We start from the raw sequence: 22868 nt of genomic DNA on the forward strand, positions 1-22868 counted from the left end.
AAAACATGTTTTACATTTACATTTTCCTCATTAAAAAAAAAAATTTGCAGGTGCTGACTTTAACTAATTTTACACCATGGCCTCTTAAAGCTACCTGGTCTGAGCTTCTCACACCAGCTTTTACTCATAGACCAGAAGAAGATATGAACTTGCTGCATTTTTATCTTTAAATGCTTTTCTAAATGAAAGAGTTAGTTATTGGATTGAATTTAACTACCTGTAATTTAAGAACAAAACTCGTCTGCTTTTATAGCAGAAGTCTGAAGTCTGCTTCATCAGTTTCATCTGAACCAGTTTAATAGTCTTGATTATTTTAATTTAAATAAAAGTAAAATATCAAATTAAATTTAGTGATGAATGTGGGCTACGTGTATCCAACTTTGCATCTTTATTTATAAATCAAATTTATGATAAAAATTGTTGGTTTTGTCTTTAGTTTTTAACATGGTTGGTTATGTCTTTAGGTATACATGCTCAGCAGTGTCAATAGCCCTGAAGATGAACATCTTGGCGCTGCAGGAATTCACTTGCCCATTTGGTCCCTTTCCACGCCCAACACCTTACGGACAAATTCACTTGCTGCTGTTAAAAAGTCATGACTGCACACGATCCCACTGAGAATGACAAAGAAAAAGGAATATCCCCATCACGCCCTTTCCAGCAAAATGGTGTGTTTCCACGTGGCACCTAACCACACCAGGCTACCAGGTGAGGGCAAGGCTTCTCAGATGTTTGCCCTCCTCATGCTGATGAAAGGAGGTGGGGTAGCAGTAACCACAGAGGGGTCTGAGAAGAAAAGATGCAAGGGAAGACATGCAGGGGATTGACTGATGGTGAGGAAGATCTGACCATTGGTTTGAGACCATCTTGCAGTGCTAGGATTATTTAACAACAACTCTCAAGAGATGTGCCTGTATTGAAGACCTTTCTAATCCCAACCGTTGCTCTGGGCTTTAAAATATCGAGGAGGAGACCCTGTGGTAGCCAAGCAAAGGCAGTTTACACCGATGGGGTCTGCTCCCACCATGACAACCTCCTCGCAGCTGAAGGTGGGGCCCATCTCACCGAGCAGCATTATGTTCGAGTGCAGTGCAGATCTCTGTGCTTCCCACAAGGACACGGTGGGAGGAGACTTACCCCTGCACCCTCCTTGGCTTCATAACTTTCACAGGAGAACGGTCCTGGCAGGTCTCTCAGCAGCATATCCAAGCCTCCTGCACCTACAAAATGAAAGACATTTTATTGCCCGTGGGAGCATATGCATGCCTGAGAGGTTGCTTTGCTTTGCTTGGATCCATCCTACCAGCCACATTCTGTCACCAACCTGGTATCTCATCAGTGTTGTTGAAGAAAGCAGAAAGGTTAAAAAAACAATGACCGAAAAATATCTTCGCCAGCTGGGGACAGCTCTACATGCTGTGGAGAGGCAGCCGCTGCTGGGAGAAATCTCAGCGAATGTTTTGCGGGTTGATACAACATGCCATGGCTCAAGAAGGACATATTCAACTTCAGCCCCTGCAGCAGCCATCCCTGTCCCTAGAACCACATCAAGTACCGGTGCTGGGGCTGCTCTGGTCCCTCATGAGGTGTTGGGATGGCCCTGGCTGGCAGGTCCAGCCTTGCCACCCCAGGAAGCCCCCCAGATGCTGGTTGCTCTGTGCTCGCCTGTGTTGCTGTGCTGAAGGTGTGCCCCTGCTCACACCGTCCTGGGGGTGAACTCATCCCATCTTGGGGAGAAGCCAGAGGACACTTCAGCACTTCTGTGCATCCCAAGAGAAGGGTAACTAAGAACATGTAGGACCCTAACTGAGAGCATCTCCTAGTGCACACTGCTCATCAGCCCAGAGTCACCACTGCTTGTGGGGTGAGCCTGGGTTACAGGAGCAGCTCACAGGACATGGTGTGGGCAGCCTCTCAGTCCTGTCTGGAAGAGGAACCTCTGCAGTTTTATTTCTGCATCAAGCTTAAACCTTGAAGAAGGTGAGAACATATCACCTCCAGGGACAATCTTACTTAAGCATAGGTAGCCACAGACAGCTGTTTGATTGCTTTTGGAATGTCCATAGCAAAGCCAATAATTACAATGAATAAGGGTGGATTAGAATCAGATTAATTTAGCGAATATTTTATAAACTGCGAAATTAAATTATAGAGGTTATATGATCTCTATACAGGATAAGGATGTATAAGGATTTATGTATCATCTCCAGTAGCAGTGGTGAATATGCACTTTCACACTGAAAATACGTTGAAGAATGTTCCTTGTACTATCACAGTACTGTGCTCACCTACTCAGTTTGAAATACAGCTCATGTAATAAAGCTTGAAATGGCTCTGTAGTCTTTGGACAGTTATTCATGCCCTCTGCTGCTACTTCACTATAATCTTGAGTGTGGCTCTTCAAAGCACTACTGTCTGTGTATACTCCACAGTTGTGTTATGATTACTCGTGCAAAAGGATCTGTGCATCAGAGATGTCTTTTTCTTATTTGTTGCTCCAACAGACAGTGGCACATGCTGTCAATGCCAGCTTGAGTTGTAGTCTACCTATGGATGAGTGGAGGCACCGGCTGTATCTTTCTAACAATATTGGCTGGTGGGTTTTCCCTGTGTTTTGGCAGCCTCAGAAAGACATCTTTTGCTCTGGGGGAAGAATATTAAAAAGTGTCAGTGCAATTTATGTGCCAAAATCCTGTAGGTGCCTTTTAGTTTTTCCAGCACAGGTTTTTGGAGCCAACTGCTCTTCCCACATGCTGAGCTATGGTGTCTACAGAACCAAGAAGTAGCCCCCAAGAAGACTTAAAGACTTCATTAAAATAAACTGAAGTGCATAATAACAAGATTGGGACCTTTTTTCTTTTGTGCCCTCAGCACTCTGAAGAAGCACACAAAGCCAGAAGAAAAGGCATCTAGTTTATTCTGTACTGATTTTTTTTCCCTTCCTTCCTTCCTTCCTTCCTTCCTTCCTTCCTTCCTTCCTTCCTTCCTTCCTTCCTTCCTTCCTTCCTTCCTTCCTTCCTTCCTTCCTTCCTTCCTTCCTTCCTTCCTTCCTTCCTTCCTTCCTGCTTGCTTAGCTTGCTTGCTTAGCTTTCTTAGCTTTATTCATGCTAATATAAGGTCAAAGTACCTTCCTTGTTATATGTCTGTAGAGCATTTTAGCATAGTAGGCTTCTGATTATTTACTGATACCTATATGCTGTCCTGCTATTCAAACACAGATGTAAAATACAGCTTGTGTGCCTTTTTTTACCATTTCATGAAAGAATCCCTTCATACTCAGGCCCCCATGCATCTTTTTCTGCAGTATACTTGGAACTGTGAAGTCTTCAGCATGTTGTCCTGGTGTAGATGCTTTTGCTTGCATTAGCAAGTAGCTGTGAAGTAGGAGAGCATCAGGGACGGGAGCAGTTGGTACTGCCATCTCTAGCTCTATATTGTATTTCCATGATGTAATGTTGTACTAGATTTAGTCTGATTCCCTGGACTGAATGTTACCACAGTATCAGAAGGAGTAATACTTGATTTAAATATTTGTATTTCCACTAAGGTTTGAAAAGTATTTCATGTGACCCTGCAGAAGAGTTTCTGGTTTGGTTTCCTCCAAAAGGACTCTTGTCTGTGACTTGACAGTCTCATCATTCGGTGTGAATCACTCCACATCTGAAGCAATCGCAAGTGTGGCTGAGGAAACAGGAATGAGTTCACTAAAAACCATACTGCTGTTCTCTGACAAAACGCTGATGCTTGTGCAGCCCACACTCTCCAAGAAAGGGCAGTCTGGTGACTGGGGTGCTAAATGCAGATGTGGGTTGCCTAATTTCACACCTGTGCCACAACTGTCATTCTGTGTAGCCCTTGGTAGGCACTCATATTGACTTAAATAGTCCACCTGTGATATTCCGTATTGATGAGGCAACACATCAAAGATTAAGAAGAGAACATTACAGTGGTAGTGCATGCACTTAACTAGAAAAAAAGTAATGACAGTTCCAGGCATAGAAATTAACACATATGAGAAAAGCATAGATTGCCCCCAAATCTCACAAACCTATAAATACCATAAGCCTGAGTAGGCTTTATCTCCACACTCTGTATTTGGTGACAGGCAATCTCTGCCACAACATGGACCTCTGACTTGATCTGCATGAAGGACATGGCCACTTTGTAGTCACCCTCAGATTAAAAAAAAAAAAAAAATCTCAAGCATGTACCCATCCATGGAGATGTTGTAAAGGCTGCACATTGTACCAGTTCATGCTGCCATTAGCACAGCTGAAGTTTTATATCTATCATCATCTGTACAGCAGTGATGAAGTAACTCATCCAGAACAGCTGCAGGGCAGCTCCATCAGCACTATTGAGGCTCAGTGGCTTTTCATCCATCTCTGTGCATGCTAGCTCTACTTCTGTGTAGCACTGTGCTGACTTGTTTGTTTCTTTTTATTTGCTGTTGATTTCAACTCTGAATAGAGTTTGATGGATGACAGGAGTTTAACAATAAAGAGGACTGAACAATACAACAGGAATGAAGCTGAGCTAACAATCTCTTTCCTTAAGAGACGTATCCATGCAGACTTGGAAGAGAAATCAAGGTGCAGATAATAAGAAGAAAATTGGCTTCTCAGCTCAGCAGCATCAGGCAAGAGAGAAAGGAACGGATGTTGTCAAGACAGGGAGGATGAAATTTAAGAGTAAGAGGCAGATGCCCAGTTCCTGGCGATGTAGTTGGCAGTGAAAGTGCAGAATATGGTTGAAAAATAGAGGTACTAATGAGGGATCTGGAAAACTGGTGTGCACACGCACTCATTGTTCTTAACAAGCGAAGGGAGACCTTAGCACTTTGTTCCTGAACCACAGCTCTTTGTGGTCAGCACTGTGACTGTGGGGGAAGCACCTCTGCATTGGTTAGCAGTGACCTGGGGCAGTACATTCATCTCAAGGGTGCTTGCTCCATCCATCTCAGTCTGTCAAATCCTTTGGGTTTCTGCTCTATGTCTTTAAGACCTGAACAAAGAAAGGAAACTTTAAGGTGCAATTCAGCTGCTGAAGTATGTGAACTTTCTGCAGGGGCCCACAACTCCCTTAGAAAATCCTTCACAAATGCAAAAATGACCCAGAAACCACAGACTTAGGGTCTTAATTTTGCTATTTGTTTTAGCAACAGAATGCTCTGTGTTTTCAACATATGGACTCCGTTGCTGTGTTGTTAAGCTGGTGAGAAACAACTCGGAGCCCTGTACCATGCAGCCATTAACACTGGGGTTGGCTATATCCATCTGGAACTTGGCAGCCTACAGCCTCTTGCAAAACAAACTGGTGCATAAAGGGACAGGTTGTAGCACAAGAGGAGCTGAACCAGGGAACACCTTTAGGGCAAAGATTTGTCTCTTCAGAGGGTAGATAAAGCACTTACAGGTATTCACCAGGAAAATGCCCGCAGTGGTCTAATAATACTAAATAAACCCTTTTTCATTTCTTGCATAGTAGTAATTTATACCTGCCATGAAATGTTAAGGCACAGTCAAATGTTTGCTTCTATGGCAGATAGAGCAGTTTAAGATTTATTGTCCTCTTCTACTCAGGCAGCATGTCTGTGAGAGAACTCTTAGTCCTTTTCAGAGCCAAGGCAGGTTGCACACATGTGCCAAAAGGACATGCTACTGCTCCCAGTGTGGCCCTTTCTGCCTGCTGGAGGTTGCAGCCGTCTCAGATTGACCAGCCAGCCTGTTGCTCAGCAGAGTGTATCCTGCCCTGCTCACATTGGAAGGAAACGGGCCAGCTCCAAACACTAATTCTTGAATCATCACTGAACCGGCCCATTTGGTCTTGAAGAGGCCGAGGAGGCACTTTATTAGAGCAACTATTTTCACTTGACTCGAACCACAGGCATTCCTGCTGTTTCTCAGGCTGCTTTCTTTCAGCTACATACGACTTGTCATTGAAAACGAAAGCCAAATTATGTCCTCGTGTTGCTGTCTTGGCAGTGCCCAGCTGAGCCAGGAGACAGATGCCATGTCGAACTACAAAGCAGAGTTTGTGACCAGTTATTCCTGTGAATAATAAAAAGTCATTCAGAAAAATAGGATCCTCGAGGAAGGAGGGGGAGAGCCTTTCAGAAAGAGTACTAACATGTTTATTTATTGAACCACTAAATGGCTTGGTGGCTCTATGGAGTTCAAATTGGGAGAGGTCACTTACCAGCATGAAGACAAAGCCGTAACTTAAGTGGCGAAGACCATCTGTTCTTCACTTTTTTACTTACTTTTCTTTAATAAATGCTATGTTTAGGCATTGCGACCTTGCTATATTTTGAAACAATAGTAAGGAAACCCTCTTATCCTTTTAACCATGCTTTGAGTACTCGACTCTAAGACTTAAGAAGATATTTTAGTCTCAGTTTCCATAGAATTTTCAGTCTTAGAAAACCTATTGCAGAGAGTGTCATAGGTGCAACTTCTCTTGTGATGTGTCTCTCTGATGGCAATTGTCTTAAGAGCTGTAGCTCATTTTATCTGTTTTCTGCATCTAGTAGTGGTGTTATTCGCTGGGGTGGATGCACAGGTTATAGAGCTCATGGCACAATTTTGCTAATTTGCTTTTCTCTTCCAAATGATTTTTTTTTCAAGCTTTCCCACTATGATGTATTTTGAACTTAAATACAAATAAGGCAAAAATCTCCCTACTACGGCTGGTAGGAGGGAAGTCACACCTACTTTTGCCACAATGAAATATAGGCTGGTGTCATTCCTCAGAGGGTACTGGTTGGATTGTGACCATGCGAGAAGCACTGTACTACATCTGTACTAAGAAGAGATGTCGAAGGCTCAGTCTCCAAAATTCAGATGCACATGTTAGTCGCAGATGTAATCTGACATCATTTTGGGAAACGCCTAAAGAGACACACATTGGTGGTTGCAGGTGGAGTAGTTAAACCAATACAGATCTCCATCACTGAGATGGATTAGCACTTTTCAGCTCAGTCAGGCTTTCAGGAGTCATTTGAACTAGCCCAGGCTAGCAATACACTGACATGGCTTTTGCATGCCTCAGTTGGGTAGGAAGTGATGATGGTTTGGGAGAACAGATCTGTCTTCAGCCATTCGCTGCAAGGTCATGCAATACCAGTCTTAAACTTTGTCCTTTATCTCTTTAATAAAGAATTTCTACCTACCAACATAGTTTCTGGTGACCAGTAGTGATGAACTAATGTTGGTTCAGATTGTGAAAGCATTTTCCCAGAGTTTTATTAACTCTGTGAAGGTCACCATTTCTGCTATGAAGCAAGCAAAAAGCCCTCAGAACCATAATCTACATATATTTTGCAATGAAACCTTAAGTATAGACCAGCCCTAAAGTTAAAGCTATTCTAAGGGAATGAGATTGCAGTGTTGCTTAGAAAATTGCTCCCAATCTCAGCAATCTTATTCACAGTGAACAGCTTATGATGAAATTGAGGGAGAAACACTGAAGTCTTCAGAGGAAAAAATGTCTTCAGGAAGTAAACTTAAACTCTGACATGAATTGAGAGGCATGAGGAAGTGAAAAACTGTGAATTTTGTTTCTCTTACTTGTAATAGTTTGCCTTGGAGTACATTCTCTTATTTGGAAATGCCAGGTAAGTAGTGTGATATTCTATCATCAGAAGAGCAGATAGCCTCCTAGCTTTGCTTAGAGTCAGTTCCTGTATGTGGCAGAAGTGCAGCCAAACAATGAATTCATCGCCTTGCACAAGGGTTTAAAAATAGCAGAGAACTCCTTGAATGATACAAGGAAGGGAAGCACAAGTGACTCATGCAAATTCTTTTTAACCATGACATCTTAAACTCAACCGCAGAAAGAAAGCAGAAAGTAGCAGAAAGATTATCTGCTACTGGTAACCATTCCCTACTATGAGAAAGAAAAGCCATCAGCCAAACACTGCTGAAAGTCCATGCCTGTAATACAGTGAAGGAGACAAATATCTTGTGGTGCTCATCTCACTGTATTCTCCTAGAGGATCCATTGCCCCCAAGACGTGCATGGGTGTAAGTACTATGAAGATGAGCTTCTAACCTTCTCGGCAGGGCCAACATAGCGAATGGCAAGAGCTGTGTCCAACTTCCTTAACTGCAAACTGAGACAGTTTATCTCCTGTCTTCATCGTGCTGGTTTTGCCCACACTGAAGTAGATGAGACGTATTTTCATTACCCTTTCTGGTACCTGGAGTTAGACCTGCAGCTGCATGTACCAACATCTGGAACTGCTCCATGCATCCTGCCTTATATCAGAAATAGAGTGGCCAGCAGGACTAGAGAAGCAATCGTCCCCCTGTACTCGGCACTGGTGAATCCCCACCCTGAATCCTGTGTTCAGTTTTGGGCCCCTCATGACAAGAAAGACATTGAGGTGCTGGATTGAGTTCAGAGAAGGGCGATGAAGCTGGTGAGGGGCCTGGAGCACAAGTCTGATGAGGAGCAGCTGAGGGAACTGGAGCTGTTTAACCTTGAGAACAGGAGGCTGAGGGGAGACCTTATTGCTGTCTACAACTACCTGAAAGGAAGTCGTAGCATGGAGGGGGTTGGTCTCTTCTCCGAAGTAGTAAGTGATAGGATGAGAGAAAATGGCCTCAAGTTGCATGAGGGAACATTTAAATTCAATATTAGGAAAAGTTCATTCATGGAAAGGGTTGTCAGGCACTGGAACAGGATTTCCAGTGCAGTGGTGGAGTCACCATCCCTGGAGGTGTTTAAAAGACATGTAGATGAGTTTCTGCAGGATATGTTTTAGTGATAGTGTTAGGTTAATGGTTGGACTCGATGATCTTGAGGGTCTTTTCCAACCAAAATGATTCTATGATTCTATGCATATGTGGAAGATGCTATGGATGCACCTCCAACAGTCAAAAGTGGTATACATCTAGTTAAGCCTAATTTCCTCTTTGGTGACTTTTAGCGCCAGTCAGGATGTTCCCCATTAGTGGCTACTACTGCTGAAGTAAATGGCCATGCCTTTCCAGTGCACCTGGTGGGGATGTGAGGAAAGCAATCTCCGTTTTTCAGCAAACTGTGTCATTAGATGATTCTTCCAATTATGCTTTTCTTCTCTTTCCTGTGGTGAGCCACCAGTCTGGCTCAACAGGGTAAATCCTCATATGTGTCAGATTGCATTACTGTGGAGTAGGAGGGACAATCATACTCTGCTGACATTTAGCTGCAGGTAATAGACTTCATATAAGAGGACCTATCACTGTCAATTTTTGTCTCACACCTCATCATCTCCTTCAGGGGTGACATTTTGTATCTGGTTTGTGTTTGGAGGTCTGACAAAAATGGCAAGCTCACTGAAGGTGCAGTAGAAACAAATGAACCGCACACATCCACCTAGTGGATTTAGGAATAAATACACAGAATTTATTCTGAGAAGTCTCCTTCCACGCTGCTGAAAAAGCCATATTGCAGGATTTTCAGAGTTCACTCAGGAGTTAAACAAATAAAACAAAGGGGTTTTACAGCATAAGATCCTAAAGAAGTATTTCAGTCCTTGACAAGACAAGAGCAAGACCCATGGACTAGGCTGAGAGTGGGCTCATCTGCCTGATTAGAGTGTAGCTGTTAGGAGTCAAAGTGCATTGAGGCAGACCTAGCCCAAACTGTCTGGACTGGCATAACATTAGACCTCCAGTTTTGTTGTAAAGAGTAATGTGCCAGGTACGAAAGAACCCATCTCAACCTTGCATGTCTACTTGACACACATGTTAGTGCAAATCCTGTAAATACTGCAACGGCAGAGTAAACTCTTGCTCCTCCCTTGACAGGTGCATGAGAGTTGGGAAGTGCAGGTGGACTAGTGTTATCATGGCATAAGCCATGACACTGCTGGAAAGCCATGCAATCCAGGACAGCAGACCCTTTCAGGCCAGATATTTGGTTTGCCTGAAGCTGAGAGTAGATCTGTTATCTGCAAGAACAGATCCAGAGCACTGAAGGGGATTAGTAACTGTGCAGCCAAATTAAAGTCACTGCTTGATGTAAGGTTAATATACTCTGACTTTTAACAAAAGGACATCAGAGGTAAGATCCAGATGTTTAAGGATGAAGACACCTTCACCTAAACTTGGCTGCGCTGCATGGTAATAAGTTTCAGTCATTTCAGAGGGAGTACTTGTGGAGTAAGTTAGTGCTCAATTAGAGAAGATGCATCAGTCTCTGGCCTCTGTGGATAAGGTTGGCAATCTTAGGAAATGACATATAATTAGGAAAAATTATAGTGTTTTCTTTCAAAGTACTATTTGTTTTCCCAAAAAAGCAAACTGACAGTGAAACATAATATCCAGATATGGTATATCCTCCTCAGTTATTCACATGTCGCCTCCCCAGAATTAAAATAGGTAGTGAAATGTTTCATTTCCTAGCCACAACCTTCAAAAGATGCATGACTTGCTGGTCAAAACTTGAGTGATGTTTCTTATCCAAGCCATATGCTTGGAAGAGTTCAATAAAGGATTGCTTGTCTCTTTATTAGAAAAGAGATCAAGTGCTTTGAAAGCAAACGACAAACTAAAAAGAAAATAATTTATTATTTTGTTGGCATGATATTAGACTATATTTTGCACCCAGAAGGTTTAATATTTAAGCAAAGATAACAGTTAGTGTGCAATGTCAAATGATGCCACATCCATCACCTTCCAGCCAATACTTAGGGCATTATGAGAAGTGTAACAGGCTGTCTTTCTTGAGTACTGTTTGAGTCCTGCTGCACAGAGATGATCTAACTGGATTTAAGTTTCCAGGCTGTCCCACACTTAGGAGACTCATGTAAAGATGGCATCCTGGAACATAAAACCTGGATTCTGCCTGGGAGCCCCACCAAACCTCCACATTAATAAACATGACAGGAGATTAAAAAGGTGCTTTCTCGCTGTGCTTCCTAAATGAGCACAGACCAGCTATGTGTTCCCAAGGTGATGGAATCCTGGCTTTGTCTTCTCTCAGTTCTTCAAAGTGACAACGTGTGCTCCTTAAAGCATACCCTGCTGACGAAATGCAAAAACTCTGACTCGTGCCTGTGGTATGCTCTTCATGGGTAGCACGAACAGCTACAGCGCAATCCAAAGTCAGTAAGAAAATTCTGGTTGGCTTCTGCAGACCTGTGGAAATTATCATCTCAGTTCTACTTGTTCTGTCTCAGGTGTCTATCTGTCCCATGATGTGCATTGCCTAAATTTGAAATTAAAAACGTTCTTGAGGCAAAGAATGTCTTTAAGCACTTGCATTCCTCGGTGCATCAAAGAACAGCTAAGGCTGATGTTTCGCCTTTGGTAGCTATGCTTGTATTCAAGTTTTTGGAGCCCCATGATTTTAGCTTGCAGCCCCCTCATTACCTTCTGGGGAGGAACTCACGTGCAAGGCAGTCCCATGATGTGGTGGGCTTCCCTGCCTCATGAGACACGCCATCTGTGCAGGTTACACTTAAGTGGAAGTTGATGCATGGGCAGTATATGTGAGTGGGGAGTTTTTTCAGATCTTGAGCCCTGAGCCTACCCTGGGGGCGTGCTAAAGCTGTGGTAAACAAAACTGACCTCCTTTTAAAATGTAGCTTTTGTAATGTACGTGCATCTCCCTTTATCTGTCCTTTTTCTTTGGTTCCCTCCACTCCTCCTTAGCATGAACAGTGAGGAGTGTTGATTCAGTAAAGTGTCTCCCTAAGAGAATTAGCTACTCTGCTGAGAAAAAACAGCATAGAGCCTGTACCAGGGTACCAATAAACATATTTGACAGCCCTTGTCTTGAAAATAAGCCCATAATACCAGTGGAACAGAGCATGAAGAAAGCATAAAATTACGTCAGGACTTCAATTAACTTTCATATTACCTGTAACTCAAATGCTTATTGCTTCTGGCCTAGAGTTATTACTTAGTTTTATAAGGTTTTAAACTGTAACATTTTAAGGAGGCAGCCCGCCCCATAGAGAGATTCCTGTTCTGAAAACAAAGAGAGATCAGGAAATTTCAAATGGTTTAAGAGTAAGCCCCCAAATGTCAGCCTGCACATTTAGACCTTTCCTGTTGAAATCTAGCAAGCTAAGTTTCTTTTGAAATTTCTAGAAATAAGAAATGTATTTGAAAACCTTTTTTTGAGAGAACCACTGTCCTTTCATGTCAAGTCTTGCCTGGAACATGGAGTTGTGGAGATGTAATGAATAGATGAGAACTTTTTTTTTTTTTTTTTTGAATGACAACAAATGACTTGATCCTCAGCAGCTCTCAATTTGTGAATAACTCAGTCTGAGTTTAAATTAAGTTCATGGCTGCTTCTTCTTTTATTCAAGCTATTCAACTATTCACAGCCTGCACTGAGTAACAGATAAAAATAACTGTTATGCTTAATTTATTTTAACTGTGCAGGTAGCTTATTTGGATTTTCCACATTCTGTTTCTGAGAACAGCAAGGAGTTTACTCCTAGCACAGTTAAAGAATTTCTAAGAAGAGAAAAAATGCCCCACTGGAGCAAACCAATGGTCTTTGACAGCAGACACGTCAGACAGGGTGAATGCCTGTGACCAGTCTGTACCTTCAGAGCTTCCCCTGTACTTCCTCCAGCATCCACAGTCACTAGGTCAGAGATGTCGTTGGACACATCTCTGCCTTGTCCCTTTAATACATTTTCTGGATCTGTTGTCCATCAGTTTGTTAACATGTAGATATTTATCTGTCTGGGTTTTTTGTTCTTTTTCTTTTTTTCCAGTGTAACACTATCATCATCTACATGGTATATGAACTGCCATGTTTAGCACTACCAGTTCAGAAACCTCTAAGGAGGATGGACAATGAATCCATGTAATGTTATGATTTGCTAAATGGCTTAGTATTTCTGAATGTCTAAGATATGACTGCAAAGGGATTGAATGCTCAGGAATATAAACATTCACAGTCTGAATTTCAGGCCACCTTAAAAGAACCTCACATAGTATCCAGAAACAAAGGCAGTCAAAGTAGTCATAACTTTCAGGAATTTTAGCCTCTAGCAATGTTTCTTGCAGAGAAAGGATCAGCAGAATAGGTTCACGTTCACTGTCGACACTCTATTTAATAAGGAATTAGGTTAGCAAAGAAAGACAGATGGCGAGAGCAGGCAAGACAGTTTGAGACCCAAGGCCTAATTCAGCTTTGACATAGCTAAACTGAATGGCCACTGAAGTCAACGAGATGGTCACTTGTTTGTATCAGGGTTGAATTTGCTTTCCTATGTTCAGCAGAAATAGGTGAATAGTTGAATTTAGATGTATTTTTTTGTTGCTATTTGGAAAACAGCAATGGTCAAATGAATTTTTCAATGCTACCCTAAAGCCTACACTTTAAAAACTAATAGAATTTATGAGCAGGGATGTTTCCCACATAATGCAAATACAGTTCAGAAACAGTGTCTGGCCTAAGGCTTAATGTATACATGATGGAAGTTAACAGATGGAGATACAAGCAGAGGCTTGTTCAGTGCAGCCTAAGTGGAATGGGATTATGAATCCTTGTTCCCTGAATCTGAGCTAGGTCTCTACATTTTGAGTTTCTACAAGAGTTGCTGCTGGTTGCCCAACTTTGATTAGAATTAGAAGGTAAAATATATTCATTCTCTAAAGAAACATTTGGAGAACAAGCATTGGAAGCTAGCATTTCACCATTTGTGCTTTTCCTTTCTGTCTTGGTGCCCTCAGCTGTGAGGGATTTGAGAAACAGTGCAGGGAGACTAAAGGAGTACCAAATAGTCTCCCTTCGTCTTCACCTGGGGAGCTCCTCGCCTTTTCCTTTTTGATGGACAAGTGTTTGCCAAATGGCTCCTGGTTTGTAATTTGTTATTCTATTTTGGCTATAAAATGAAAAGGTAAATCTTATCCTGGTAAAGTGGGACATTACTTTACATTTGCTGCTGTGTAATGACATCTCTGGTTCCTGTGGTTTAAGGCATATTCATTGCCCCACCTGCTTCTGTGAACGTGCTCCTGCTGAAAATCAGTGACTTGGAACTTCCACTGACTTTCTTCACTGGAAAACTGTGCATTAGTTGAGACTGAGTAACCAGAATGTTTCAGCAAATTGAAGAAAATTGAAGAAAATTGAAGGGAAGGGAAAGGCAAGAAAGAAAAGAGAAGAAAAGAAAAGAAAAGAAAAGAGAAGAAAAGAAAAGAAAAGAAAAGAAAAGAAAAGAAAAGAAAAGAAAGCAAAAAAAGCAAAGCAAAGCAAAGCAAAGCAAAGCAAAGCAAAGCAAAGCAAAGAAAAGAGAAGAAAAGAAAAGGAAAGAAAAGACAAGGAAAGAAAAGAAAAGGAAAGAAAACAAAAGAAAAGGAAAGGAAATAAAAGAAAAGGAAAGGAAAGAAAAGGAAAGAAAAGGAGGGAAAGAAAAGAAAAGAGAAGAAAAGGAAAGAAAAGAAAAGGAAAGAAAAGAAAAGAAAAGGAAAGAAAGGAAAAGGAAAGAAAAGAAAAAAGAGAAGAAAAGAGAAGAAAAGAAAAGAAAAGAAAAAAGAAAAGAAAAGAAAGAGAAAAGAAAAGAAAAGAAAAGAAAGGAAAAGAAAAGAAAAGAAAAGAAAAGAAAGAGAAAGAGAAAGGAAGACATAACATTTGTGTCCTTGTGTTTTTTTCTGCCCTCCAAAAACATTGTCAGAATGCTGCTTGTACAAGGAAGCAGTAAAAGACGTCTCTCTAATGGGAACAGTTATGCTTCTACTCTGTAATGCCATGGCGTTTCTCCCCAGTCCTGTATCAGTGCACCAGCACAAAGATAGCCATAAAGCAGGTAATCTTTCTTCAGCTCTGCCTAAGCACACTCTGCCAAAGAGCCTGGTCTATAAAATAAAAATAACTTGTCTCCATACCTAACAGCTGCCAGTGCCAATGTTGCACACTTATGGGACAGCAGATGCTTTCCTCATGATGGTTGCTAGGTCATTGCTAGGCAGAGTGTTACCTGGTGGGATGTAATTGTACATACAGGAGGTTTTGGGTCCATAATTGTTCTCATCCTGGGCACAGAAGTACCCTGTGGGTGTATGGGTTTTTAATGGGGCTCTCTGCAGCTGAGAAGTTACCCGCCTGGTAGATTCTCTGTTCATGACTTGTCCTCCATGGAGATGAAACTTTTTGCATGTGTGGTGACAGTGAACAGCTACATCAGCATCAGAAAATGTTTGTTTCTGAGAAACTTTTTGGGCTCCCACATTGTAGGCAGCCACTTTATTTCCTTCCAGCTCAGTTCCCCATTTTTCATAGAACAATGGTAGCTGTTCTCTGCCTTAATGGGATGCTGTGAAATTTCACTACGTTGAAGACTGTGAAGTTATCAGATACGGCAGTGTCTGGAGCTGGGTGAAAATATTATTAGTTGTGCACTGGGCTGAGGAACTTAAAATGGGCAATATCACAAGGATGGCTTTAGCTGGTGTAGCTGCATGACCTGTTAGTTTTCATCAGAAATACACAAAAAGCAGCCTCAGTCAGAGACAGCAGAGTTTCAAGCACTAGTACTCCGTGTGACCCAGACGGGATGTCCTAGTATGCTTGTCTCTGGAGGCGGGTATCTGCTACCTTTAAGTACTGTGCTACCATTCTTTCAGTCTTTCAGGGAGGAGAAATTGAACTATTTTATGGCTTTCTTAAGAGTTTTTTACCAGCAAACTATGTTGTAGCACCACAGGAATTTAATCCAGTTCATCTTGCTTCTGATCCTAAGAAGCATTTTAGAACGTGAATTATTTTAGAGCAAATTTCCAGGAGTGACTTGAAGTGCATTTTAAAGTATCCCAACTCCTATTCTGCAGAATGGTCACAAGGCATTAACTCCTATGGCGAGAAGCTGCCTATCTCACACTTAAAAAGTAATTTTGCCTTGCCTTAAAATACACATTAGATGTTAAAATACAGCTTCCAGCAACTTTTGTACTTCATGTATTAAAGACCACTTCCATTCAATTCTTTACTTACTGCCTGGAAATAATGAGGAGTATTCCACAAATACTTAGGTTGTTTGGTATTTTAGTAAAATCAACCATACTAAGTCAGTTGCACAAGGCACACATGCTATAATACAGGATGCCATCACTTTGCTATTAGCTGTATTAAGTTGTCATTAAACCAGTTATCATTCTTGGGGGAGGTCTAATTTTAAACCATGTCAGCTGCCAAGCCAAGGCTCACATGTGTGACCATCTTGGGTTTATTACTTTATCTGAAAACAAAAATTATAGTGTCCTGGAACCACATATTATTTCTGAAATGTGGTCACTTTCATGATACTAATAGTTTTCGGTTAAACAGTTTCTGGGAACAGTTCTGATGTTTTTATTTACACTCTAATTCCTTGAGTTCACTCCTAGCAGCAGCCCTACTGCATCTAATACATCATCCCCTCATTCCCCATGCATTTTGCTAGGAGTTAATCTTGTTTAACTTAAGATCTATATACGCTGCAGACCAGACTATGTTGCCCTCTATCTTACTGATACATTAATTCACAATACTGTACGAATGACAATTTTGATTCAAATACAAATGAAAAAGAGGAACTCTAAAAGTAGAAGAAGAACTTGTACTAAACCACACAGCTTTGGTGGTAATAAGAACGAATCCAAATGTCATCCTAACTTTTATGTGGACAATTTGTATTTTCAGAGGCTTTGGAATTTAAGCTTGTTCATTTCAAAGCCAGGCATACACCAATGTCACTGCAAAATCTTGAAGGTGGGTCAAGTCACATAGGCTAAAGTCTATACATCCAGAGTTTTAAGAAGTAAACAAATGCCAAGTAAAGTTTTCTTGCATACCTTCAGTAGATTATCCCTTATGGCTGTACTCCAAGTTCTTTTTTAAAAATATTTTTCATAAATATTTGATGTCCAGACTGAACTCTCATATCGCTTTACTTGGGGAAAGGCATACACTACACTGACTGTATTCATAGAATTATAAACGCTTTTTTACTTCGGGAAGCTTTACAGGGTATTCAGGACTTTATGGGAGCAGAATGGACTTTTGTTTTAAACTTAACCTCCCTCCATGGAAAGCAGGTGTTTGTAATACTAGTATATTGATTTAAATGTATGGCTTATGTAAAGTAGTACATCCTTCCATTTAATTTTTTTTTAGGATCCAGGCCTGCAGAGATTTACACACACAGATTCATTGTGCATCCTGGTCTCAAAAAATCAGGAACAAGACTTCTGTTGACTGCAGTAGAGCCAAGACTCCAGCTGCTGCTTCCAGAGATGGTAGAACTGCACAGCTGAAAGTTTATCAGATTTTGTAAGATGTAGGGTTCGAGGCCAGCTTTTTGACATGAGACATCAGAACTTTTCCCACCTTTGCCCTATTCTTGACACATTCTAGGATACTCGTGATATATTAGCAACAACAACAACAAAAAGCGAGTCCACTCTCAGTGAGCTTGAAATTTGATAAATTTGAAAAACCCAAAGGCAAATACTGAGAAAAGGATAAACTGTTTAGAATTAATATCAAATATTTTTTCATAAACTCAAGTCTGTATTTGTTGTGTCAGGAGAGAGGGGAGTTGTCTGCACACACATAAGCACACACACACACACGAGTCACAATTTCTGCAAGTATAAAACTATTTATAACTATGAGGTCTGTGGTCAAACTCAGCCCAGTTCTGAATCCAGCATAAAACCAATGCAAACTTTGAAATTGTTTGAAGCCTTCAAGACAAAATTGAGAGACTATTTTTAAACCTAAACAGCAAATGGGAGGCAAGTTTATAACTGGAGACCTGAATGCTATCATTTTTATTCGGCTGAAGCTGACGTTTTACATCTAAGTCTGGGAATTGGTCTAGGTCAAGTTTGGATGTTCTGTGTTTGAAGTTAATGTTAGGGAAGCACTTCATCTTTGTCTACAGGTCTGGTTGATAGTGGGCATGATGTGGACATAATGCTGAGTACAGCACAGCCCTGCACAAATGACACTGATGGATCCACACCAAACCAGAGGTGCTGGCTCACCCATTTTCTGGGGAAGCCTCAACATAGATCCAGCTCCAAATCATATGGCTGTCTCTCACTTTTGGGCAAAACCTGTGCTTTGCCTAGTCCTGAAGTTTGGGGGTTGGCTTGGCTCCTGATCTTTGTGGCCAATGTTCCTCTCTGCTCTGAATTACAGGGACAGAAGACCCGTGTTTGGGCTGTGCTAGTTCTGAGCTAAGAAAGGCTTGCAATAGGCTGCGGTACAAAAAATTTATCAAAAGCAAGCTTCCAGTGAGTTTCCCAAGTTTACTTTTGCCTGTTGACTTTTTATTTATTGCACATTAGATGACGTGTTGGTTGCTCTCAGAAAAGAAAGACTCTGATTTGTAGATGACATGAGGTCTCCCTGATGGACCTGCAAAGCAGGCTGGAGCCCAGACCCCATGTTCAGCATTAGTGCTGTGAAGAATTTGCTCTTAGTCCACCTGCAATTTATTGTGCTGCCTGATGCTCCTCTGCCTCCTACGGAGCATAGAAAAGCTACAAATATTGCCCCTTTTCTCCTCTCACAGGACTCCCTTCCACCAGTAGGTCCAGTTTCTGCTCACCTGACTTGCCATCAGCTCACTTGAGGTTGGGGATGTCTCCTATGCCTTGCCCAAGTAGGCACCTTTGTGTCTTTGCTGACCCCCACTGCAAGAACCAGAGGGGGACTTCAGGTGTGTTGAACTACAAAAAAAATGACCCATCTTACAGCCTGCTGAGGAGTACTGATGCCACTTTACTTTAATAGAGAGAAAATGCTGTTCCTGGCCAGTGCCAGGGGCAATTTTCTAATCTAGCCTCTTCATATGACCAATCAACACATGGACCTTGAATTGTCTTGTAGTGGTATTGACACTTACACAGCACCGTGTGTTTATACAGACAGAGAGTGCCAGCTTACCTCTGCCAAAACACATAGATTTTCTTCAAGAGAGGCTTTCTCCTCAAGGAAAAAAATAATTGAACAGAGCTCATTCTTGGTAACTGTTGTATTCAGTGTTAATTATTCGTATTGAAACAAGCAGAAGCCACAAGAACTGCTTTACAACCTACTGGAGGTAGTCCCTATAAATGCTAATTAACACTTACATTGCTATCATAAAACGCTCAGTGTCTCTACCTGAGAAAAATAGACAGTGGATATATTGAGGGAGAGAGCTCAGGTGACTTGAGCAAGGGATGGGGAGACCGGTGCCTCTGAGCAGTGACCAGATCTGAAAAGTTTCTGGCTTTAAGACTGTGTTCTTCTCTCTGGAGAATACCTCCCTGATTGCGTCTCATCTCTGAGACCTCTCTAAGGGCTAGGGGATCTGCATGACATTTTTTCAATACGATCCTTTTGTCACAAACATCTTACATTCTTGCCTCAACCTCTACTACCTGATTTGAGTTTTCCTTACTTCATGCAGTAGAAGTGAGAAATGGAAGGTTTGTTTTGGCATAAGTCATTACATCTGTCTTGAAACACTTTTTCCTACAGAAGTCAGTATTGCTTAGGTTTTTCAAGATGCACGTAGAGCACTGGAAGGGTGATTTTTGTCTGGAGGAGTCTGAGTTCTGTAATAGCAACTGCTCCCCATCAGTTGTTTGCTCTTGAGAAGCTTTACCATCTGCTAAAGAGTGTAATAGTCTTCAAGTGCATGGCAATGGATGTTAGACCTGAGTCTTCCTCTCTGGTGCGAGCATCAAGCTGGATCAGAGTGCTCTCTGCTTCTGTGACACCCATGCAGTGCAGCTGGGCTCAAAGGAGTGCTGTGCAAATACGTGTGTGGACAAAGGGAAAGAGGTGGTAGGGAAGGGAAAATCAGAGATCTGGCCACGGCGAGCAGAGAAAGGAGCATCGTCCGGTATTGACAACATAGAGCTGTGGGTCTGTTGCCCATGGCTACCTTTTCATTATCACACATACTTGACTTGAAATCACATTGTCAGCCCTGCAGGCTGCAGCTAGGAGTGCTGTGCTGGCTGGAACCAAATGAGTTTTTCCCTTTCTTCTTGAATCTGAACAGCAAATTTCTGGAAAAAAAAATGAGCTCTGAGAGGATGAAATCACATTGAATTCCACTAATAATTTTAGACAGAAAAATTTGAAGGGAGTGTTCTGGTAATGTCAAAGCAATATTTGTAATGTATTCCAAATGAGATGTTGGGATTTTAATTTGTTTTGGGATTTTTTTTTGTCTGTTTTGTTTTCGGAAGTGCCTCCAGTTGGGATTGAAACTTCCGATTTTGAAAACAAAACAAAAAACACATTTGTTTTTAAAGAACCAGTCGATTCAGAAAGTTTCAGTTTGGGTTCAGCATGGCAGAATCCCCTGCTCTGCTTTTGACTATTTGTTTTCACCAGTGAATCAAAACAATATTATTTACCTTGCTCTAATGATGACATTGTTCTCAGCCTCCTTCAGATGGAAGAACATGCAGCAATAATATTTGCCTCCTTCCCTCTCCTGCCCAGCACCATCCTGGCCACCGATGCTCTGTAGGGACCATACATGGTTGGTTTCCAAGCCCATGAAATGGGATGGCGTGGGCAGACCCATGGAAGTAAATGTGGCTACCCATGTTATTAAATTCAAGCATGTGGCTTGTTCTTTTCTGTCAGGGCAAATGCCATTCCTGGGCATTAAAAAAGTAGTAGAAGGATCATGTTTTTCACTAACTTATCTTTTATAGGTCTGTTCTCTGGAAGTATCCTTTATTTTTCACTGGACTTTTTTTCCTCTCACCTAGTTTAACAACATAGGTTTCAACAACCTGTATCACCATAATTCACTAAGCTAACCATTTATTATTGAAAAAAAAATCTTTTTTATGTATACTTCTGGCCAAATGTTTCTTAACGTAGTAGTACATAGTTGAAAATGACTGAACAGATAGGACAAAAATTAAGGCTGGAACTTGTTGGGGTGTCATGTGCTTTTACAGTGGGTAATATTGGTACATGCCAGGTACCGCAGGGAGCGTAACTGGAACCTCGACCCCTGTTTGGCTCTTGCTGCTGTAAGCAGGTTTGCTATTTGAAGTTCTGTCCACAGCAGAGCCGTTTCTGAAGGGAAGATCTTGCTTATGTGCTATTTTTTTTTCCTTATAAAAGACAAAACAGTTGCTTCTCCAATGCTGCTGGTGACAGGTAGTGCATTTCTTCAGACTAAGCTGGGTGTGCTTTTTTGGTGTCTGGATCAGGGTCTGTGCTCCCCTCCCTGATTTTCTCTTTTGGGGACTGGTTATTTACAGCCTGCAATCTTTCTGGCACTCAGGGACCTGTCTTTGAAGATATTATTGCATCGGAGAGGGTTTTTCAAACTAGTTTCAATACTTTATTTCTGGTGCTTTGTGGCAAATGTCTGTCCTGGCTGTCTTCCCACATAGGCACTCTGAGTTCACCGAACTGGCTCGGGGTGTAAGGTCCTCAACCTGAAAGCACATGTGTATTTTTTTCTAGGGGGCTTGATGGCCCTGTTTGCAGTATTTGCAGCTGTTAAGCTGTGAAAGTTGTCCTTTGACATCAGACTGGATTTAATTCCTTTTAGCCTATGGATTAGAGGAGGACCGTTCTTGATGCTGGATGAAAGTTAAAACAGTTGCTTTCCTTTTATTTCCACTTTCAATTACAGCTTTTAAATAGTCTGAACATTGTGTACAGTTTTCAGCCCTGATGTTTCCTCTGTAGGAGTTGTAGTGAGTAGATAAAATGGACACAGGCAGGCTACAGCCTCTGTGGTGGGTTGTGGATAGGTTTATATTTGCCAAAGGTTTGGCACATTGTGAAGATAAATCAGTAAAACAATCACACTATTTCCAGCTCTGTGAATTCTAAATCCTGATATATAAACGAGTGAAGAAAATAAACAATGTGTTATCTTTAGGTAGCGTTTCCATGTGTCTTATTATAATTTCCTCATGGTGTTCAACAGTGTTTAAGAATAGTGTCTGTACTCTCTTAAATACTCCAGAGAAGGGGACCCAGAGTATCACAGCTCTGCAGGGCTTGTGTGTGCAGCTAGAGCAAGTATTTTCCAGATTTCATCCTTGACTATGAAGCCCAGAAACTATTGATGCTCTTGTCTCTTTTAAATGACAGCAGAGCCTCTCTCCAAATTGCTTGACTCCGTGAGCTAGAGATTCAAAAAGGACCCTAAATAACACTAGATTTGCAGAACAAGTTGTAGCAGCAGAAACAGGAATGACTTCTTTCAAGTTAAGGGCTGTTCTCTTCCCAGGCTGGTGTAAGTGGAAACCATCTATCTTGGTTAACTGTCCTGATTTACTAAACCCCTGATGACCTTCAGCTTCTGTAACAAAAAATCCAGACTGAAATAGCAGCAGTGGAGAATTTCCAGATGTCTGCCCTGTTCTCAGTGTGCAACTGCACATAGTATTTAAACAGCTTCATCACTTTACCCCCTCTCCCTGGTAACTTAACCATACCTAACAATATAAAACTGCCTACGTTGGTCAGCAGAAGAAAGCATTTATTCTGTCTCACCACCATTTTGTCTATGAACACCTATTTCTCCAGCAATAAAGATGCTTCTATAATTTAGTGCAATGTGTTAAGAAGAAACGTCCTACCATATAAGAAAAACTGAGTAGCACAACAATCTGTTTAAAAAATTGTCAGGGCTAAATAATCTCATTTGCTTTAAATTGAATGATATATGTACCACACTCCAGTGAAATATAATGATCAAGACCTTCTGATGATGTTAAACAGTATCCTTCCTTTTGAGCCTGAAGATGCTTACAATCCACATTGCAATGTTGTCTAGAAGTAACCACACAAGCTGAAGAGCAGTACAGTCATTTTAGCATGGGGCTATGCTCAAGCGAATAGTCAGCCTCCTTCTCAGCAGGCCTAATTAGCTTAACAAACTC

The 22868-nt window shown here is 41.5% G+C and overlaps 1 protein-coding gene across 5 annotated transcripts in view; it reads right to left on the minus strand.

The window, feature by feature from the left end:
• Positions 1 to 22868, minus strand: part of PALM2AKAP2 (PALM2 and AKAP2 fusion) — a 271664-nt gene that overhangs the window by 111289 nt on the left and 137507 nt on the right. For all 5 annotated transcript variants that reach the window (XM_065655378.1, XM_065655375.1, XM_065655377.1 and 2 more), the window contains one exon: positions 1138 to 1220. In XM_065655378.1, the coding sequence (XP_065511450.1) occupies positions 1138 to 1220 (83 nt within the window). The remainder of the gene's footprint in view (positions 1 to 1137; positions 1221 to 22868) is intronic.

Source organism: Caloenas nicobarica, chromosome Z (genome assembly GCF_036013445.1).
Source record: "Caloenas nicobarica isolate bCalNic1 chromosome Z, bCalNic1.hap1, whole genome shotgun sequence".
Classification (NCBI taxonomy): domain Eukaryota; kingdom Metazoa; phylum Chordata; class Aves; order Columbiformes; family Columbidae; genus Caloenas; species Caloenas nicobarica.